The following is a 23,282-nucleotide window of genomic DNA, read 5'->3' on the forward strand; positions in this document are numbered from 1 at the left end:
CATGTGGAAGGAAAGGAAATCAGTCACGGGATAGAGGAGCTGGAGCCTTTCCTCTGCCATCACTAATAGAAATAAAATGCACAATACTCCTCATTGGATAGGAAACAACAAGAAAGTAAATAGGGTGTATCTTAGTGCAAATGTTCAAATGTTTCCATCGGTCCTGGCAAATAAACACAAAACAAACTAACTAACTACAAATGCAGTTAGTGATTTACGGCCTTGCAATAGGAGGTGGCTTATGCTGAGGACTTGTTCATGGCATGAGTGTATGAACGTGTGTGTGGTGTATGTGGACCAGTATACGTGTGTCTGTGTTTGATCATGTGCCAAGACAGTTCCCCCTCAAAGCATGCAGAGCACTAGGACCCTCCATGGGGAGGCCAGTTTGTGCTTGTCATCCTTTACCACTCTCCTTTTAAAAACAACAACTTCTCTATTCATGCAATTGTTTGTGTCTGTGTGCATGCACGTTTGTTTCTGGAACTGTCTGTGCATGTAATGGTGTACTTGTTATGCTAGTGCTGCAGATATGAGATGAGCCTGCATCCATATGCATGTGTATTAACCGGTAACATGAACATATAGTGGCGAAAGGATTGAAATGGTTTTGGTATCAGTTTCTGATATATGTGTGCATGTCAAGCATGTATTAAGTCATTTTAAAAACTGTAACATGCACGCAGGTGCTCATTTGTGTATGCAGGTGAGCATGTGTTTGTGGACGCCGGCATACAAATGTGCATTGATGAAACACATCTAATGGGTGTTTTGATGATGAAGACCATTGGGACAGGGTGAGTCAGAGGTGGGAGGGGGGTGGGATGAAGGCTGACGTAAGGCTCCTAGCAGGCCTCTGGATGAGGTGCCCGTCACCGTGGGGCAGATGGGTCCAGAGGAGCTCCTCTCTGGTGTGAACATGGCAGTGGGTGAGAGATTGAGTGAGACAGAGTACACTGCTCTTATCAGCCTAGGGATGCTGTGGCGTGGACTGGAGGAGGGGAGAGACAGGTTTGGCAGTAGGACGCTGTTCAGTGGGCGCTGGCCTCGGCTCGGGCCCGGCTGCTGGGTCTGGGGGCACCGTACAGAGTCACTGAAGCTATGTGGTTGTTCTGCATCACCTGGGACGACAAGTTTGCACAGTTAGGACACAGAGTTTACATACAGGCCTTTGTACTACTCAACCTAATGCCATCATCACTCACGACTCAGGGAACACACCAAGTTCTTACCTCAAAGATCATTCGCTGTAGTCCAAAACAGAACGTAGAGCCGAAGGGATTGGTATTATTTGCCGAGGATGACCTGTGAAACAGAAAAAATGAACACCTTTTTGGTAACTGCAGAGCCAGCAGTCAGTTGTAGAGTGAAAACACTTCATCGGAAAGTAGTCATGTAAATTCTAACCCAGGCATCTCTTACCTGTGGAGCACGACAGGCTTCTCCATGGGGTGTCCAAGAAGCTCCTGAACCTGATCCCACTAAGGGAGACACAACCATAGTCAGTCAGGAGAACACAAACCTTCTCTGAAGTCACAAATACCTATAAAGTTAAAACATAGTTGCTTGTGTGGTGTTTTTCACAACTCTTTATCAAAAATATACAGTATGTTGTAGGAAAACATTCAGTTAGGCAAAGACTGAGCAGGTCAGGCATGTCTGACCTTGCTGTAGGTAGTGAGGATGCAGTCCTCCCACTGAGCATCAGCAGCTTCTGAAAGACACAGACAGGATTACATGAGGAGACTTGACAGAGGTCAGAGAGGAGACAGGCAGAGTGCAAAAGGAGCACCAAAAAACTCAGGAAATACAATACAAAAGCTGATTAGAAACTCACCTTTCTTAATGACAAGTGGAATCTTGAAATCGCATCGATGATATCTAGTATTGAGAGATTTAACATGTTACTGAGTGGGGAGCACTGCAGTCCTGCGACTACATTACTTCAACCACTAAAGAGTTAATAGCCTCTTATGGCTCTACTGCAAATCATTAATTCAAATTAATCATATGTCTGAACATTGTATATTTGAGCCAAGGGCCAATAAAGTGCCAGTCTTAACTGAGGCAGAGAGACTTACATGTTGAAATTGTAATGACCAGGGAAGTTGGTATGAAGGACAAACTTCTTCACCAGGTGTGTGGTGGAATCAAAGAGTATGTCCTGGAACGACAGGAAGAGGGAACAATCAGAGGTCAAAACTGTACATTGAGCTTTAATGTCAACATAAAAAAGACAAGCCCTCTTTTTACCCTCCCCCCATATAACACCAAGACCTACCACCCCCAGGGTGAAGTAGTTGAAGAAGTAGTCATTGCATTTGGACGGGACCTGCTTGTGAGGCGACGGAGAGTGGATCTTCATCTGAAACAGGAAACCAAAACATGAAGAGAGCTTGTTTATAAACAGAGAGGGTCATATCAACTGAGAGCAGCAAGTCAAGTATGAGAAAAGGGGGTCAGGGTAAAAGAAGGAGACAGGGAAGAGAGTTAAGGGCCATACCTTGTCCTCTGACTTGTAGAAGACCTTGTGTGGCGAGCCCAGAGCGCTTAGCACATCTTGACAGGAGTCTCCAAAGTAGATGTTCCTCTCCACAGCACGCACCTTGGCATCAGCCATCACCCCCGGCCCGCAGCCTGACAACAGGACACAAGTACACTCATTATCCAAGCTGAATATGACCTGATGTTGCAAAACTGTTGGAGCACATCATTTCATTACGAATGCATATAATACATCAAACCAGAGACAACAAAAACAGCTGGTCAAAAGACACACGTCTAAACACTGGATGAGGGATTTCAAGAGACTTTCAGATGACTTACATATTTTGATAGCCCTCTTCCCGTCTACTAAAGGGCGTAGAGTACAAGTACATAGTGTACATGGCTCCTCCTGTAGGTTATTTGTTTAGCTCAGCCTCTCCAGGGGAGGGGCCTGTCAGAGGTGATATTTGGTGATGAGATCAGCAGGGCTTTACATATGGACTGGAGAGAGCATGGAACGTGATGGAACTGAGGGACTTGCAGGAAAGCACTATTCTGTAGCTCCAGCAGGAGGCTCTATTACAGTCCTAACAACAGAGCTGGAGGAAGGAATTAATTAAAGGAAGGGAGAAGACTAGCCTGATCCAATTAGAATTGTGGATGGATTGAGCTACGGGAAGAGAACACCTACGTCCTCCAGTCCCGTCAGTGGCATGTGTTCAGAGAGCCTCAAAATGAATATCAACCTGAACAGAATAAGCTTCAATTACACAGTTCTGATGGTGTTGTACTCATAGACATGAGTGGGTTGAGATGTCCCTTTGCTATGTACCTGCAGTGAGGATGCGAAGTCTCAGACCAAGTGGTCCCGCACCATTCTTCAGCACGTCCACACACTCTGCATACACGTTGCCAAGGAAACAGGCAAGGGGCATCACTGGAGCCCTGAGGAGCGACAGAGTGAGTCACAGTCATGTTTTTTTCTGCAATCCAAGATCACACATCTCGCAATACTTTTAAACCTAACCATATTCAAAGGAGAAGATGGTGTTAGTTGAAGCATTTCCATTGGAGTAAACAAGCTCACCAAACACACAGTATCTTCCCCTTCACCTTATACTCCACCTGCTTCCTCCATCTCCCCATAAACTTGCCATGCTCAACCATTATTCCAGGTGTGCTTGTGAATACATTATGTTCTTACTTGGTATCCTGTAGGTTGTTCCCAGTATAGATGTACATCCGTTTCACTGTGGCCCCGTGCGGAATCTGCAGGGAGGCCAAGCCATGGGCAAAGTTAGGCTGTCAAAGCAAAACAACTGGGAGTAGATTGGCGTGTGCATTTCAYCAGCTCACATTCAACATATAGAGACACAAGCACTCACATCAACAGCTTTATACTGTAGCAATGCATTATCACAAGAAAATACATACTAAGCAATTTTTTGGCAGATTTTTTTTGTATTTCCAGCATTATCAAATGCTTCAAAACCAAATACTCATGCATCACACAGCTCTATTGGTGATGTAGCAATTAGTTTGTTAATTCCCTGTGGTCAAAATGAGGCACAGGGGTTTTCATTATCTAACAAATAATCCAAGCCAAAAAGACTAGTACTTTATCTGGTTAACAAGGTCTATTAGAGGTTGTTAGCCAGGTAAAGTACATTTGAAAAAATAGATGAGGGGAACAAGAAGAGCAAGTTACGGAATACATTTGCAGTGTGGCAGATACTATATGTCAAACAGGGTTTATAAGGCAATTATAAAGCCAGTCAGATAAAAACAGCATACTAGGGATAAATATAACAGGAACAGGTAATAGTCTCACCTCATACTTGGGAGCTTCATTCCATGAGTCAAGCTGGAAGGAGAAGGAGAGTCCCCGAAAGTTCAAGTGGAACAGTTGCTCTGCAGCATTGTATACTGTGGAGTGAGGAAAACATGGTCAAACACAAGAAGCCTACCTTGCAGCATTCTACAGTACTATCAATAAGAAACAAAGTTGTATCTGCTGATTGGTGAGGTGAGTGTCTTTCCCTTACCTCCAGGGTGTGTGGCGCCAAAGGACTGGTCAATCTGCTCTATAGTGGGTGCTATAGCCTGAGTGTTGAAATGTACTCCACTGCAAGACAATGACACCATTTAGGCTTAGATACTATTACAATATATTACCAAAAGTATGTGGACACCTGCTCATCGAACATCTCATTCCAAAATCATGGGCATTAATATGGAGTTGGTCCCCCCTTTGCTGCTATAACAGCCTCCAAGGCTTTCCACTAAATATTGGAACATTGCTGCGGGGACTTGCTTCCATTCAGCCACAACAGCATTAGTGAGGTCGGGCACTGATGTTGGGTGATTAGGCCTGGCTCGAAGTTGGCGTTCCAATTCATCCCAAAGGTGTTCGATGGAGTTAAGGTCAGGGCTCTGTGCAGGCCAGTCAAGTTCTTCCACACCGATCTCAACAAACCATTTCTGTATGGACCTCTCTTTGTGCACGGGGGCATTGTCATGCTGAAACAGGAAAGGGCCTTCCCAAACTGTTGCCACAAAGTTGGAAGCACAGAATTGTCTAGAATGTCACTGTATGCTGTAGCATTCAGATTTCCCTTCACTGGAACTAAGTGGCCTAGCCCGAACCAGGTAGGGCAGGTAGCGTTCTTCTGGCATCCGCCAAATACAGATTCATCTTTCGGACTGCCAGTTGGTGAAGCGTGATTCATCACGCCAAAGAACGCATTTCCACTGCTCCAAAGTCCAATGGCGGTGAGTTTTACACCACTCCAGCCGACGCTAGGCATTGTGATCTTAGGCTTGTGTGCTTCCAGAGGCAGTTTGGAACTCGATAGTGAGTGTTGCAACCGAGGACCGACGATTTTTATGCACTACGCGCTTCAGCACTCTGCGGTCCCACTCTGTGAGCTTGTGTGGCCTACCTGTTCYCAGCTGAGCCGTTGTGGCTCCTATTTCCACTTCACAATAACAGCACTTACAGTTGACCGAGGCAGCTCTAGCAGGGCAGAAATCTGACAGACTGACTTGTTGGAAAGGTGGCATCCTATGACAGTGCCACATTGAAAGACACTGAGCTCTTCCATTCTACTGCCAAAGTGTTTCTATGGAGATTGCATGTCTGTGTGCTAGAATTTATACACCTGTCAGCAACGGGTGTGGCTGAAATAGCCGAGTCCACTCATTTGAAGTGCCACTAATTTGAAGGGATGTCCACATACTTTTGTATATATAGTGTATATGTAGTAGCAAAGTCCCACATCCAACATAAGATGAACAATGTGCAAAACAAACTATTCTCACTAAGTAAAACAAACAATTCCAGTCTGACAAATTCCCACCTCGCTCACATATACATTTGTTAATACTCACACAGGTATTCACATTAGGAACAGATGATCACTCACCAGTATTTCAATTTCACTTTGCTCAAGTCGTATACTTCAATCACCTAAACATTACAGCAACAAGAGACGTGATTAGTGTTCAACATACAGTGTTTACTGAATGAAGTCTAAAGTCATGACCCACGAGCGCACCTCTCCCTCACCTTCAGTCTCTGGTTACAGGCATCAAACAGCAGTTTAATTCCATCCTGAGTCAAGTTGAGTATGAGGTCATGACTGAGTGGCGTCTAGAAACACAGAAAGATAACATGTAATTAACATGTAATTACAGGGAACAGTCAATCAAGAATCTGTCACATTAATCTGACAGCCCACACCCTACATCATATCAAAGAGCAGTCATCTCATCTCTTACTTGTTCACTGTAGAGAACCTGGACATTCTTGATGATGCGGCAGTGTTTCTGTAAAATGGAAATGGCCTGGGCCAATGGCATCCCTGTGACAAAAAMATGGAAAAGATTAGAGATAGATTTAGTCCGCATTTACAAATTACAAACAAATATGAAAAATAACAGACAGGGAAAAGATTTAGGGTGTGTGGTCGGATGAAGAATACCAAATAACCTATTAACTTCTGAGTCACTTACCTAATGCGAATTCCCATTGCTCATGTCCTAAAGATCTTTCAGGAACAACTTCCAGATCCAGCATTGGCAAGTAGGGAGAAGGATTTTCAACGAGGTTCTGTGCCTGTGCCAGAACTGGACCTTTCTTTAATATTAGACTGCCTGATCCTTCTCTTCTTAAATCACTCCTTTTCAATTGCACGGTTTCTACACAACATTAAGCTATTAACACAATAAAATAATACTTAATTCATAGGCATACACAATACGGGTTTACATAAAACACCCTGAAATATAGTGACAGTGGGACAAATGACACCTTCTAGGGGCCAAGACASTCCAAAACTTAGTTACAGCACACTGCTGTTACCATCCTTTTGGACCAGCGATCCTTGCTGACAACGTTGGCATACAGGAATTGCGCAACAAACTTGCTTAATTACACACAAAGCTTACTGATAATTACAGGTTGGTGGCTGACATATAACTCTACCAACAGGTCGCAGTTGAGCTAACTGAGTGATGTGCAAATGACGATCACACCACAACTAGCTAACTAGCTAGTCTGAAATCGTTCCACACTCGTCACTATCTAAACAGCTCTGTTGTCTCGCTTCTGATTAGACAACTCAGCAGCTTGACAACAATTATCTGCGACTTGTAGCTATGCTAGCTAGCTCTCCTGTATAGTTATTGTAATCAAAATCCACGCACAATTATTAATAAATATAAAACGATGTTCAAAAAGAAGAAACCAAATACTGCAATTCTGTCTGACAAAACAAAAACAAAGAACGTCTCAAACCCGTTGACTGACGTTACGTTGCTGTTTTCTTTCTTCCCGAGGATTCAACAGCAATCTAGCTAGCTATGAATTGAAATTGTAACAGTGAGTCACTTAGCTAATTTTCATAACATGACTATTAATTAAATGTCCATCGAATTCCTTTTTTCGTTTGTTGTGTCTTTATCGTGAATTGAAGAGAAAGGAATATAAACACTTCACAAACAACGGCAACTTCCAACAAAACACCAACACTATCAGCTGATTATTCAACTTCCTGTGTGTCGTGAAGAAACAGCCACTTCCTGGTCAGCTGACCAACATATTTCTTCAAAATTCTCGCTTATCATGTTTAAATTATAGGCTATAATATCTATGTGAACGTGTCTATGTTTGCACATTTCTATAACTAGTGCAATTAACAATAATAATTTCTAATCAAACTGTATGCTAATCAAAAACTTGTCTATGGCCAGGCTATGTACATTGTACAATTTAAGTACTATTCATTAATATTCAGATACAGTATAAAACTAAACTATTTGACTTAAATGCTTATTATGCCGACTTCAATGAGCATACAGGTGTAGCCTATTCATGGTGCACTGGTATCATGTTTGCTGGTTGTTTGCTGCATGGTTGTAAGATTGCCTGTTATGAGTGTCTGACTCAAGTGATGAGTTCTGTTTACCATCTCACGTGTTTACAAACTTCAGAGTCTTGTGACTGAACAATGCCATACTTGAAAGATTATCTGAGTTCAAGTTCGGAGCACACATAGACCTGGCTAGACCTGAGACTAGCAACTTGTTGACCATAGTAATTATTKATAGGATAAAATAACCTCAAAGAGAGGCAGACAGCCTTTAAATTTTAGACAGTCATAAAGTCAGTAATAAATGAGTGTTTCTGGAAATGGTGAGTCTTAAAAAATGCACAAGACCTAGTAAAAGGTTTGTTACAAGTTTATTATGAAACACATCAAATTCAACACAAATTTAAATTGCCCCTTAACAAAACAAGCTAAACAAGCTAAACCATAAAACAGAAAGAAAGAAAACTAAATTCTTCAGTAAAATCTTAAAAGGTAGGCCATTAAACACAGAAATACACAGTTCTTCATAGCATAACCTGAACACAACAAAGGTCAACCTGTATCAATAACTTAAAACAAATAAGAAAATAAACATTTTTTTTTTTTTTTTAAAGTGAGCAAACTCGGAAATAGTCTCTGGTGTGTAACTTGCCTTAATGCCAGCATTAAGTGAAGGGTGAAGCTCAGACAGGGCTACAGCTAACTGGGACTCAGGGGAGTAGGCCTACACATGAAGGGAAAGATGAATTATATTGGAAATCCAGGCTGGGATTTGTCATAACTGCAGTGTTTTTTGGACATTCCTGACCTCATGCAAACATATCGTACTATCTAACCAACATTTCAATTAAATAAAGGTTCACAAAATCGCGAAGTAATAAATACCCAATATTTCTATTTGTTTTTGGTTGTAGCTGGAGGTAGGCCAGTTAGTTTCTGAGTGTCCAATACATTTTGTAATTCTATTCAAGAGCACTGCCACTTTTATCAGGTACCCTATACACTGGAGTAGATATCAAACAAACCATTTGAAATAGAGCTCTCAGAAAATGGTGAAATACTGTACACATTGCATAAACATCACTGTGGAAGGTAGCGTAAACCTGTTCGTTCCTGCTACCTACATTGGTATGCTAACTTGAGGTGACACACCGTGCTTCTACACCTGCATTGCTTGCTGTTTGGGGTTTTAGGCTGGGTTTCTGTACAGCACTTTGAGATATCAGCTGATGTAAGAAGGGCTTTATAAATACATTTGATTTGATTTGATACACTAAAGCAACAGGCTAAGACTATACACATTGTTTTAATGAGCTAGAAATGCAAAAGAACTGCATCATTACTGGGATGTAAAACATTATGCAAGTATGTGATATGAAAGTATTTAGGATAAAAACCTAAGAACATAATCCAAGGAAATACAATCACATGCAGTATGAAATTAGAACTTGATTCCCCAGCAAAGTGTGACAAACTCCTGCCTCTCCCACTGTCCACCTAAACCCCATTATTTCTGACCTGCACATCCACATCTTACAACTTGCTGTCTACCATTCATCCCTTTACAAAACATAGGCTACTTCCTCCACCTTTCCTCTTTATTCAAATTAAAGCAAATTAACTTTGAATAAAATACTGAGCTGATACATTACAAATGACTGGTGGAAAACCACCGGTACATTACTGCTGCTAGACTTGACCTTAGCTTTCTCCTTTAATTTCAAATATTGAGCCTCAGATTGTACAATCCATCACTGTTCAAACTGAATAACATACACACCTGTATTTCTGTGATTTATCTTACTTATTTTATCTCCTCACTGACTCTTTACCTATTTCATCCCAATATTTCATGACTGGTTGAAACAGTGTTGGATTGCAAGCCTTCTACCTCTTTTAAAGATTTTGCTCTTTCTTATCTCCAGTACAAACAACTTGGTAACACTTTATTTGGGTAGTCCCAAGTAGATGGTTCGTAGATGTTCAATAACTGTCAACAACATTTCAACTAACTATCCACTAACCCCAACCCTAGCACTAACCTTAACCCTAACCCTTATTTTAAATTCTAAACCTAAACCTAACCCTAACTTTAACCATAACTTTAGCAAGCAGTTCCTTATCATCAGATAGCTTGTTGAACGTATGACCATCTGTATATCATCTATACGGGACTATCCAAATAAAGTGTGACCAACAACTTTATATGAATAAACCGTTACAACTATTCCGCTAGGGGAAGAGAAAGAAACACTGACAACAGCTAAATAATTGATCAAACTCAAGGATATTCAGATAACCTGAAACATACGAAACAAAACTGTTGGGTATGTTAGTGAGACAATGTTGCTGTGCCTTTGCATCATTTTCTGGGAGAAATTTACTGCTTAGACGTTATAAACCCTGATCTAGATGAAACGTGAAATAAAGAGAATAATAAAAATAAAAAAACAATGCAGAGGAGAAAGACTATTTGCCTCAATTTACAGAGAGCGAGCTCAGCACTGACCTCATTGTGTGCTCTGTGCTGCTAGTCTCATGTTCAAAGACTGTTACAATAACATTAAAGAGGAGACAGGAAGACAGAAAGTGCCTCTTTGTAAAAGTAACTTTTCTAGAACACAACTTTCTATATTCTACTAACATCCCATACGAAAGCCGAAAGACTGACAAATACAGTATGTATATAGAGAAAAGAAATACAAAAAGTAAACATCATGACTTTCAAACAAAACATGAATAAAATAATAACAAATACAATTTCATTAAAATAGTGCTATAATAGGATAAGAGATAGCTTTTAGGCAATCGTTTACAGTCCTTTATAAATACAAAATAAATAGGTGATTGAATGGTAACTACTTGTACTTGATGGTAGGCCTACTTCCAAACTACCTGATGGAAGTTGATACTCAATAAATAATCATCAAAACTTGAAAAACAAAAATTTATGTATGCTCAGTGCTCCTCAGGTGCTCCTTGAAAACAAACTTTCTGGGAAATAATAAGGTAGATGGAAACAGACATTTGGATTAATTAGAAATACAGTATATCAATTTAGAAATAAGTTATTATTTAAGAACAAATATGTTACATTTAATAATCACCCAGTCATTTCCTATTTATAAAGCATTGTAAATGAAAGTGCCTCCAAAATATTTTGCATAGGGGGACAAAAGAAAACATAGATAGGCGCTCCATGCATACAGAAGGCGAAGTGGGGACTAAACTGAATGTATCACATAGTGCAAAACCCCGCAGAAGACAACGAGGTTTGGGTCGATCCCCTTAACCCACACTTTAAAACTAAAAGGAATCCCACCCCACCCCACCCCCAAATCCCCAGCAATGTGGACTTTGGTCTCTCCAGTTAACAGCTTGATGTCAGGGTGTGAGACTGGCATAGTACGACGGACAGATCACCCTGACCCACTCCCTGTGTCTTGCTGGCCTCTAGCGCATCTTGTGATCATCAGCGTTGTTACCCATGTTGGTGCCAGGGCTGGGGTCCTGCTGTCGCCTGGGCTGTGTCAGAGGGGGGGGGGGGAGAACAGATTTGATACAGCCAAAAATACCATAATGAGTGTGTGTGTAATGTGTTGAAAGTGGCCTCAGATGGGGCACCAATGAGTGCAGTACATTCAGCAGAGGGCACCAGAGAGTTTCCAGCTGAGGCTAAGGGGGGGGAGTCATCAACATTACACGCTTTAAAAATTAAAAATAACTTGTCTGCCTGTCACAGATACATATGTTTATGCGTCTACTTCTAAATCTCTCCCAACATAGATATATGTAAGACAGACAGACAGACAGACAGGCAGACAGACAGACAGACAGAGGGAGAAAGCAGACGCTGGTACAAGTCTCTGAGCTGAAATGGCATGTAGTCGTCATCCAAATGACTCACCATAATAGCTTCTTTTAAACCTGGTCTGGTTCAGTCTACTACTCTAATCCTAAATGAGACACTGACGCTCATCCATTCTTCCTCTTCAGAATCATAAACGGAAATAGTGTCTTCAAAACAATTAATAATATATATTATACCATAGTTAGTTATTACTGCAATATTGTCAATTTATGAAGATTTTATGAACTGGCCGATCACAGGTTGTTGGAGAGTGATTTCGAAAACAACCACACGCACGCACACGCATACACATGTGCGCTGCTCCCTTAGTTAAAAAATGAAGGAAAATAAATATTTGAAGTGTCCTTGAGTCAGAGGAAAGAACGTCTATGTAAAGGTTCCCCCTTCAGCCAAAACACACCAGTTACAGTTGGGTAATGGTTGATGAAAAAAGGCTTTCTCACACCACACACAATGTAATGTGAACTGGACCAACTTCCAAAACGAAAATAAATACAAAAATCAGGAAAGGTCACACTTTTTTACAATGATCTGAAACTTGGACTCAATACATAATAATATACTGTATAAAGTGCAACTACAGACAAAGGAATATTATTTTGATGATACACATTACAGTAAGCCTCAACCCTGGGTGGAGTGCTACRGTAATTACAGGAAAGGGAGAGTATTAATCCTCTAATTCCACCTGCAGAATGGGGCTCTGGGCTGATAAAAAATGTAATATTTATTCTTCATCCATCTCATCTTCCTCAATCATCTAGATGGCTATCACTGTCCTGTCCTGTATCGCTCCTACACACATGAGCACACATGCACGCACACACACAGACACCAAGAAAAACACAAAACCTGAACAAAGAACATGAAAAAACACGCAAAGGCCACACAACATGGGAATTACCCATATATGCTTTACTTAGACACACATACTCAAAGCTGACACTGACAACCTTGCTAGAGAAGAGCTGTGATTTTGGAACTAAATGACAGGTTTCTAACCCTTTAGAGGCCTCCTAGCTCCCACTTTATGGCATACTGTCATTGTGCTGCTGGCCTTTATTGAGTTATGGTGGACTGAGTATAGGATCACAAGTTCAGACCACAGAAATGTAATGGTTGAATGTCCTCTAGAGCCAGGCGCCCAGATCACATAAAAACAGGGTCCTGTGCTGTCCAAATGCAAATATTATCTTTCATCTAAAATAAAACCAACAATATCAGCTTCCTCCCTCCTTGAGAGGACACCAGAGCAGGGGGATTCAACAATTAGAGAATTTGCTAAATGCTACAGTCCAATCTGAAAATTCTGAATCAGAGCAGTTCTGCTATTTCAACATAACTTGGATGGAAAAAAACGTGAAGAAAATGATTATGGGGTTTCATTTTTCCACCACAGTCAGTATTTGAGAATGAAAGGCATGGAAAGGGTTTAGTTGGAAGATGTGTCATACAGTGACTACATGCACACCTTCCACACAATCCTGTTTGAGACTATCTCCTCCAGGCTCCATGTCAGAGACGTCCATTTTCCTTTTTCTTTGACCAATAATACCTCCATGGCTTATTGATTTTCAGAAGAAAGGAGTCCATTCTTCCTGAGGGAGCTTGAGGGTATGTTACTGAGTGAGGAAATACTAGACGTGAACATGAAAGCACTACTTCAGATGCTCTCCCCCTCCCTCCCTCTCTCCCTCTCTCTCCCTCTCTTCAGAATCATGTGCTGCCAAGCTGTGGCAGATATGTCCCAGCAGGCCTTGCAGCGGACTCCTCCGGCAGCAGGGTGAGGGTGGGTGGTGTGTGTGTAAGGAGGTCTGTTCTCCATTAGGCACTGGGGGGAGAGTGTGTGTGGGGGGTCTGTCTTCCAGCTTATACCCTGGTAGGATTTCCTGGCCTGCACACATCATACTATCATAAAATCAMAAAATGCATTTAAAAAATCCAGAAACCATATTCATATGACTGACCATGAGATTTTGGGGAATGAGAGAGAAGGAACCCACATTATCACTAAGCATTCATTACAACAGTGTGTTAACTCAACAAATACTGTTGACATGTAACTTTCTCTCTCTCTCTCTTCACTCACTCATTCAGTCTCTCTATTTCTTCACACGCAGGCACTAAAACAGGCAGACTCAGATACTTTAAATTGTTCACATACATGCACATGCTCTCGTGTTGATTCACAAACACACAGACACCTCACTACGCACACAAACACACTCACACATCCAACACACACATACCACACACAGGGTTTAGTGCATGACAGAGGGACATTGAAAAGCAAAGAAGACAGACCCTAGTCCTTGAATGCCATCAGTCCCAGATTTTTGATGCCACAGGGTCCTAAAAAAACACAATTTCGTTTTCATCTTAGGGGGGGTGCATTTAGGATCAATCTGAGAATAAATGAATACGTTTCTTTGTGTTCTTATTATGAATAGACTCTTCATGCACTAAACCTACTGTAGATACCATAACAAATACTTTTTGAATACAAATACACACACACACACACACACACACACACACACACACACACACACACACACACACACACACACACACAACACACACACACACACACACACACACACACACACACACACACACACACACACACACACGATAACTCAGACAAACACACAATAAGTTCAAGACTTGTGTTAGAGAGTAAAATATCTAAAACAATCCGGGTTATTCACACAACTGTCATGGTAATTTACAGCTACCTTAGGGGAAATTGGCAAGGGTTCTCATGGTAACAATCTCTCTACATATAGCACACAGGGGACACAAACAATCACAACCTTCCAACATCACATTTTTTTGTTAGCACTAATCATGTGACCATGGGGACATTCAGAATCTGTCAAACCACTAGCCCACCCCATCCCCAGTCTGTCCAATCTCGCTCACCTCCAGGTCCTCTCTGTGCGAGCGGTCCCTGTCCTCAAAGTCCCGGGTCCTCCTACGTGCATCCTCAAAGGCTGCTTGCGCCAGGGCATCCTCATGCTGAACACACACAGAGGGGGAGAGAGACACACAGTTTGTTTTGACCAGTGAGTGGTTGTTTTGGTTGTATATGTAGGGGCAGGGGCACAACATGTTAAGTTTAGTTCTAGTTAAGCAATTTAAAAGTAGTCCGTCTAGAGGTGTACTGTATGTAAATGTGTGTAAATATAGTAGCTAATTGTTATATCTAGTTGTGTGTATTGTGTTGGTGGTGCTTGGGGACCAGGGGTGTGATGAAAGATGTGCTACAGTACCTGTGCTCTCTCCTCATCGAACTCCAGACATCCCATCCCATCTAGGCGCAGCATGTCTATCCAGCCCTTCCAGATCACACACACTCCATTCAGGATCATAGGGGCCTTCAGGTACACCTGCAGACAGACCACACAGACACAACAACGCTCTGGCTCAAACATCTAGGAAAACATATACTACCAAATGAATGCACAGATCTGGGTACATTATTCAACACAGTCGTTGTGGCTCACTTTTAACCACTCAGATAAAAGTAGTAAGGTTTTCTCAAATAACAAAATAGAGGAAAGGGTCACTCAGTTCACTAGAGACACGTCTGTCTCTGTCTTCTCCCATTCCGTCTAAGACTTAGGGGAGGGGTAAGAGGGATGGGAGGGGTGCTGATTGGAATGAAAGAGAAAACCTCASTTGCGTCAGAGTGGCTCGTACAATAGGAGGTTTGAATTGTAAAACACATGCAACCCATTCTGAGCAAACAGAAAGAAAGGCTTATTGAAGATCCTCTTGAATCTAAACAAGGAAATGGTTCTCTAGTCCCACGTACAGGCATACATACACTAACATTCCACGTTTTCTCTCTTCCTGTCTCACCTCAGGCCCAGCCAAGGCCCAGCCTAGCTCACTGAGATGTTTTCTTCCTGCCATGTTGCTGTTTATTTATCAAGGCTGCTGTAGGATGGAGAGAGACAGAGAGACAGCAAACCAAGGCTCTCCTATGAGAAATCAGTAAATCCTGACTTTATTTATACAAATTAGTGTGTGTATATACATTAATGCACTATCGCTAAGTATGTTTATATCCATATGAGACATGAGAGAAAGAGAGAGCGAAAGAGAGCGAGAAAGAGAGAGAGAGAYAGACAGCAAGAGAGAGMGGGAGAGAGCATGTACAGGACTCCATGGCAGTGTGAGACAGAGAGAGAGAGACAGAGAGAGAGAGACAGAGAGAGAGAGAGAGGAGAAAGAGAGAGAAGAGAGGGGGAGAGAGCATGTACAGGACTCCATGGCAGTGTGAGACAGAGAGAGAGAGACAGAGAGAGAGAGAGACAGAGAGAGAGAGAGGGAGAGAGAGAGAGGGGGAGAGAGCATGTACAGGACTCCATGGCAGTGTGAGACAGAGAGAGAGAGACAGAGAGAGAGCAGGGGGAGAGAGCATGTTACAGGACTCCATGGCAGTGTGAGACAGAGAAAAGGGTATAGTATATGGTTGTCTGTTTTGGCTCAGGGCCATAGAAAAACACATCCCTGAGGCTTTGGAATTCAGTTCCAGACAAAAGCGTGTAGTCTGTCAGTCTGTGTGTGATGTTTATTTCTGTAGCTGGGAGTATAGGGAAGGAGGAAGAGAGAGGGGACGGGCTTTGGCTATAAACACGCATACCCTCTTTCAGACACATACACACACACGTAAACCTAATCACTCTGAAACCCAAACACCAATCCTAGCCTATAAACACAACACTTACAAACATACTGTCTGAGAGGTCAAATACTGTCTGCACAATTAACAACTTATTGATTTCACAGAACAGCCCAGTTCCCAGTTGTCCAGTGAGTCAGCACCTAGAACCATATCCTCTCTCCCCTTTCATTCTTCCAACTCTCTTGTCATCCCACCACTCTGACATCAATCCCGACTCTCTGTCGTCACACCACTCTGACATCTATCCCGACTCTCTGTCGTCACAACCACTCTGACATCTATCCCGACTCTCTGTCGTCACACCACTCTGACATCTATCCCGACTCTCTGTCGTCACACCACTCTGACATCTATCCCGACTCTCTGCGTCACACCACTCTGAACATCTACCCGACTCTCTGTCGTTCACCACACCACTCTGACATCTATCCCGACTCTCTGTCGTCACACCACTCTGACATCTATCCCGACTCTCTGTCGTCACACCACTCTGACATCTATCCCGACTCGCCAACCAAACAATACTTCTTCCTCCCTGGCAACTAACTCTCCTCCCTCATCTCTCTCTCAGGTCCACACCTCACATCTCAGGTTCTTTACTAGGGTTCCATTGCAAGAAGTATTTCCACTTTACACCAGGGATAAAGAGAAAACTAAGCCCATTCCAACTGCCTCTGAAAGCACTGAATCAATCGATTTACACAGGTTTAAATTAACCAAAGCAAATATTCCATCTTTTCACTATCAACTGAATAGATCTAGTACACAAGCGGCACCTAATACACACTACACTAAACTACACTACACTACACTACACTAACCTACACTATACTAACTACACTGAACTACACTGAACTACACTACACTAAACTACACTAAACTTCACCACACTATAACAGTGTTTGACAAAGACATATAGGCTACATGCATTAATGTGAACTAATGTGAAATCTGCACCACAGCACAGGCACATGGTTATGCATGAGATGAAATGCAAGGACTTAAATGTGCACCATAAGTGGTTCTGAGAATCCATATACCATGGGACAGTGAGTTTCAAATAAACAGATGAATGTCTGGTTACATATATTTTTATCATTTTGGACCTCTCCACCTTTTTTGTCCCCCACCGGCCAACTTAAACAGAGCTCCCCCCCAACCAATACAGGCCTTTTAGCCATCAATAACACATTTAAACAGTRTMTCTCWGGTCCTTCCAGAAGYAAKATTCAMYACTCRATCAGGCTAAACACACAGTTTTTATTGGGGGGATCCCAACAATGCAGACATGAGAAAAGCAGCTATACTCAAATCCTACCCCTCTTTCCCCCAGGTTAATTTGAGGTGATATATACTGTAGACATACAGACATATCTTCTCTATACACCGGAGCAGCTCAACCCATCCACCCTCACAACTAACAGCGCACTGMGTTTAACAGGAAGGCTTAGTGATATCAGAGAAAATCTGATATAGCTATATGTATACATATATGATTTGTTATTTGATGTGTATGAATGGAACTCTCTTACCCTGACCTACTGTCTAACACTAACCCTATTGGGTTTTATGTGGAGCCAAACCATGCAACTTAGAGAAAGGAGAGTGAGGAGTGGGGCAGATTGAGTCTGGTTGAGGGGAGGRGCTGTTGCAGTGGTTTATGGCCTGTTGAGTGGTCACTGGTGTCCTGGAGAGATAATTGAGTTTGACTGCAGGGAGTGAAACACATGGGGGGGGGGGGGCCCGGAGGAAAAAAGGGGTTTATTGGTTGGGTAAGGTTATAGTTAATCTACTGTACCTTCTTATCATAGACATAATGGCCATAGACTTAAAGGGGGAGGATGGAGACACGGGAAAGATAAATAAAAATAGCTACAACACAGAGTAAGATAGACACAGGCAGTGTGGCGCAACAAGTTTGGTGGAAGGCTGCTTCCTGCCTGCTGCCTGCTCAGAGAGAGGGGGTAGAAGCCTGTAGGGTGGGACTGGTTTAAGGGATAACACACAGAGAATCAGTGTGTTTGTGAAGATGGGTGGGGGAGTGTGGGTGGGGYAGTGTGTGTATGTTTGTGTGAGTGTGTGTGTGTTTGTGTGAGTGTGTGTGTGTATGTGTGGGTGTGTGTGTTTGAGTTCCTGAAAGAAAGAGGGCGAGAGAGAGAGGGTGGGGGTTAATACTGGGATTCAATTCATTGGAAGCTGTTGATTCCTAGAGCCAAAACAATCCTGATCTTCTCTTTGAGACACTATTTGCCCATAAATGCCCTAGGGGACCAGGACCTCATTTAGATGCATCTGCTCCTCTCAGTCTCTGTCTTTGAAAAATGCTTTGAATAAGTGCAGTGAAGTGAATAAAATGCTTTGAATAAGTATTCCATATATATTCCCCTCCAGTGCAGCTCACAGGTGTATTTTCCTTTGGCTCAGGACGTTAAGTACAGTATGTGTTTATAGTCAAGACTACCCAGACTCTGTAATAATAAAGTTACACAAGACCACTACAAACAAGAAGCACAAATGAATGTGCTCATGAACAAATAACATGGGTAGATTTTCGACACAAAGGCATATATGAGTAACAAGCTGAGACACACAGAGAATAAGACAAAGCTGAGACAGAGAGGTCTGAACATGTTGGTCCCTGGGTCCGTATACGTATACACAGAGGAGTAGTGAGAGACATGGTAGATATGCAGACTTAATGAGATACATTAAGTCACACTCAAGGCAGTATGTCTGAGAAGAGAGAGAGTGGTGGGGCTGACTAACCAAAGCACGCCAGAGTAGTCATAAAGGGGCCTTCATACTAGTGAATGTAACCATGCACTTTCACACTTAAGACGCCATGACTCTGTTAAGGCTAGATACTGTATAGGCCTATATGTCCTTCGCCAATCAACCACACCCACAGTATAAAGAGCAGCAAGTAGAAGACAGACATGTGCCACCCAGTGTGACATCCTGTTTCCCACGAGGCAGTTCCCTACAGAGCAGAGCAGAGGAGACAGACTCGAGGCAGATGTCATATCCTCAGGCAATGTGGAAGTGATCAATTATCAATTCATCCTATTACACTCACCCTGGAGAGTGGGGAGTTACCCTCATCTGCAGTATCTATCTCAGAGACATTAAGGATGTGTGTGTGCGTGTGTGTGGATGTGTTTAACTACACTTGTGGGGACCAGAAGTCCCCACAAGAATAGTAAATGAACAGAAATTTGACCAACTGGGGACATTTTGTTAGTCCCCACAAGGTCAAACGCTATTTATAGGGGGTTTAGGGTTAAGGCTAGAATTAGCGTTAGGGTTAGAATTAGGTTTAGGAGCTAGGGTTAGTTTTAAGGTTAAMGTTAGGGTTAGGGTACAGGTTAGGGATAGGTTTATGGTTAGGGACTGAATTGTGTGTCCCCACAAGGTTAGTTGTACAAGACCGTGTGTGTGTATGTACAGTGCATTCAGAAAGTATTCAGACCCCTTGACTTTTTACACATTTTGTTATGTTACAGCCTTATTCTAAAATGGATTAAATATTTTTTTCCCTCATCAATCTACATACAATACCCCATAATGACAATGTGAAAACAGATTTTCAGACATAAAAAAAAKKAAACAGATATACCTTATTTACATAAGTATTTAGACCATTTGCTATGAGACTCGAAATTGCGCTCAGAGGCATCATGTTTCATAAGCAATCGGGGGAGAAGGGCCTTGGTCAGGGAGGTGACCAAGAACCCGATGGTCACTCTGACAGAGCTCCAGGGTTCCTCTGTGGAGATGGGAGAAACTTCCAGAAGGACAACCATCTCTGCAGCACTCCACCAATCAGGCCTTTATGGTAGAGTGGCTAGACGGAAGCCACTCCTCAGTAAAAGGCACATGACAGCCTGCTTGTAATTTGCTAAAATGCACCTAAAGACTCTCAGACCATGAGAAACAACCTTTTCTGGTCTGATGAACCCAAGATTGAACTCTTTGGCCTGAATGCCAAGCGTCACGTGTGGAGGAAACCTGGCACCATCCCTACGGTGAAGCATGGTGGTGGAAGCATCGTGCTGTGAGGATGTTTTTCAGCGGCAGGGACTGGAAGACTAGTCAGGATCGAGGGAAAGATGAATGGAGCAAAGTAGAGAGATCCTTGATGAAAACCTGCTCCAGAGTGCTCAGGACCTCAGACTGGGGTGAAGGTTCACTTTCCAACAGGACAACGACCCTAAGCACACAGTCACTGTCGGAACTAGGACCACAAGCATTTCACTACACCCGCAATAACATCTGCTAAATATGTGTATGTGACCAATAAGGGGTCTGAGCACTTTCCGAATACACTGTATGTGTGTGTGTTTGTGTGCATGTGTTTGTGTGTTTGTGCGTATGTGTTTGTGTGTTTGTGCGTATGTGTTTGTGTGCATGTGTTTGTATGTGTGTGTGTGTGTGTGTGTGTGTGTGTGTGTGTGTGTGTGTGTGTGGGTGTGTACATATATCTAGAAAAAAATATATATATATGTACATCCAAGTTATCAGGTGCAGGACAGAAGAACCTATCAAAGAAAGAAGGAATGTCTGCAACTCTGGTATGTTCTCATGCTGATTTAATCAGACGGACAATAAATATATACCCTTGCCCAAAGTGTAGACACTGTCAGACAAACATTGAGGGCAACACAGCGCCAGCTTTACAGCTGGGGAATGCAGTATTTTTATCTAGGAAACAAATGATCATGAATACATTTGAAAATGAAAACACAAACACACGCAGTGTTAGATGTGGATTCTGTTGGTTTTCTGTCAGATACATGGCCAGTCCCACATTGTTGCATTTCTTAAGAGGCTATTTCCTTACAGCCTGGAACAGGGGCTTTATTTACAAGCCTAGACCTTCTCATACTGCACTGGGGCGAGGCGGGGGAGCCCAGACCCAGCAGCGTCTCGATGCAGAACAAAAACTCCTCCAGTCGTTACACAAGCACTGCTGAAATGACTTCCACATCTGTAAGAAACTGCATGGCTTTTAAAAAGCACGGCTACATGGAGAGTAAAAATGTGAACGGGAGCGCAGAAACGGTCTAACCACAAACTTCCTCTGCAGAAATAAATGTCAACCCCCACATCCCCACACCCCCGTGACTGACACACGATCATGTGTATGCAGACACACACGCATACACCATGCACGCAAGCATGCACACACACACACACCACACACACACACACACCACACACACACACACCACACACACACACACACACACACACACCACACACACACACACACACACACACAACACACACACACACACACACACACACACACACACACAACACACACACACACACCACACACGACGCAGCACGCACATAACCATACCACAGAGGGTACATTGTGAATAAAAGTGGCAAAGAAGTTGAATTGATGAAACACCCATGTCTAAACAGGGCAGTGATTGAGTGTGCTGATCTGGATCCAGTGATGCTACTATGGAGTCTGATGGACCCAGCTAACCCAGACACACTAAACACCTTCTCCAAGAGTCCTAAACCATGACATGAGGACAAAGATGGGAACACAAACACACAACCACTGGTTGGGCCCACAGGCTCTGGCCTGAGAGGTCCACTGTTCACACATCCACACAGGAAATGAGATGAAACCACCACAGCCATGATTTGTGAGACAGACCCAACTGTGGACCAAGTACCTCCATAAAGATGGCCGAAAACACTGGGTGGAAGGGAGCATCCCTGACCTCTAAAACACAAAAGATTATATGTAAGACCAGGAATTGCCTTTTAGTTACACTGTTAAAAAAAGTATTATTATTATTTGTGTACTTGCTTGACATTTTACTGCATTGTTAGGAGCTAGGTAACATAAGCATTTCACTGCACCCGCTATAACATCTGCTAAACTGTGTATGCGACCAATAAACTTTGATTTCAACTTTGACTCAGAAATGCCATAGATGGAGCCACAGGGAGGGAGGACACAGGATACTAGTGTAAAGTCCCAAAGTTAAGTTTGGATTTGATCAACATTCTGCTGTGGTCTAAGCAACAGCATATCATATTAGAAAAGCACACAATGAGTGGGACTGTATACTGCTCTGTGGTCAGTGTGGTGTCCCAGCCCTGACCAGCCCTGGGAGACCCTGACCCCATCCCAGGTCAGCTCCACTCCACTGGGCCACTCCTCCCCTCCCTCCCCTCTACAACCCAATCACAACTGGCCTGAGGCTGAGCCATCCCATCCCATCCCATCCCATCCCAGCCACACTCAGTCTCTCTGTGAGACTATGTGCTTATAAAAGCAGTTGCACAACAATCATGCTCTTAGGGAATGCCTTTGATATTAAAATCAACAGATGCAGGAATGTAGGGGGAATGTAGGGACTGGAGATCAATCACTCAATATCACACAGTAGGACAGTGTGACCGGAGGGATAAAAAGTCCCATATTTCTGAGGCCTTGTTTCGAATTTGTCAATAACAATCATGTTGGATGACAACAGGACGCTGGTATACTCAGAGGAGAGTGGAGGAGAAGTTGTCTCGTTCAGGCTGTGCCTATGGTGTGTTGGCAGAGCCTTGGCACAGTGGCTGGCAGTGAGCGTGACGCAGCCAGGCACGTTGGCACAGGGCTCCTCATTTAGACACGTGCCAAAAGCTCGTCAGCAGATCTGGATGCTCTCGGGGTAGAAGAAAAACAGAGAGAGCTTGAGAGAAAGGAGGAGAGCAGGGCTGCTGTCCCAGCCGCAGGGGGCAGAGGGCAGAGAGCCTGCACACAGAGGACCATTGTCCTCACACACCTCGTGAGTGTTAATATGTGTGTGTGTGTGTGTGTGTGTGTGTGTGTGTGTGT

General features: G+C 42.9%; 2 protein-coding genes across 6 annotated transcripts in view; both read right to left on the reverse strand.

Moving 5' to 3' along the window:
• Positions 1-566: 566 nt before the first annotated feature.
• Positions 567-6,666, reverse strand: LOC111952458 (phagosome assembly factor 1). Of its 2 annotated transcripts, none has more exons than XM_023971136.2 (16): positions 6,502-6,666; positions 6,268-6,350; positions 6,056-6,139; positions 5,913-5,956; positions 4,533-4,612; positions 4,319-4,413; positions 3,692-3,756; positions 3,320-3,432; positions 2,504-2,637; positions 2,282-2,365; positions 2,082-2,164; positions 1,838-1,881; positions 1,665-1,714; positions 1,423-1,481; positions 1,233-1,305; positions 567-1,121 (listed from the first exon to the last, which is right to left on the reverse strand). In XM_023971136.2, exons 1-16 carry the CDS (start codon positions 6,563-6,565, stop codon positions 1,032-1,034), a joined length of 1,245 nt encoding a protein of 414 aa, XP_023826904.1. In that variant the 5' UTR covers positions 6,566-6,666; the 3' UTR covers positions 567-1,031. The 2 variants fall into 2 exon arrangements, with proteins under 2 accessions (XP_023826904.1, XP_023826903.1); XM_023971135.2 differs by having other exon boundaries at positions 3,692-3,789.
• Positions 6,667-8,211: 1,545 nt separating this feature from the next.
• Positions 8,212-23,282, reverse strand: part of LOC111952423 (core-binding factor subunit beta) — a 40,518-nt gene continuing 25,447 nt past the window's right edge. For 2 of the 4 annotated variants that reach the window (XM_023971072.2, XM_023971070.2), the window contains exons 5-7: positions 15,006-15,122; positions 14,656-14,751; positions 8,212-11,384 (exon numbers count right to left, since the gene is read on the reverse strand). In XM_023971072.2, the coding sequence (XP_023826840.1) occupies positions 11,313-11,384; positions 14,656-14,751; positions 15,006-15,122 (285 nt within the window). In that variant the 3' untranslated portion in view covers positions 8,212-11,312. Of the gene's footprint in view, positions 11,385-14,034; positions 14,083-14,655; positions 14,752-15,005; positions 15,123-23,282 lie in introns of all 4 variants that reach the window. The other 2 variants (XM_023971075.2, XM_023971073.2) reach the window with 2 other exon arrangements.

Source organism: Salvelinus sp. IW2-2015, linkage group LG26, assembly GCF_002910315.2.
Source record: "Salvelinus sp. IW2-2015 linkage group LG26, ASM291031v2, whole genome shotgun sequence".
Classification (NCBI taxonomy): domain Eukaryota; kingdom Metazoa; phylum Chordata; class Actinopteri; order Salmoniformes; family Salmonidae; genus Salvelinus; species Salvelinus sp. IW2-2015.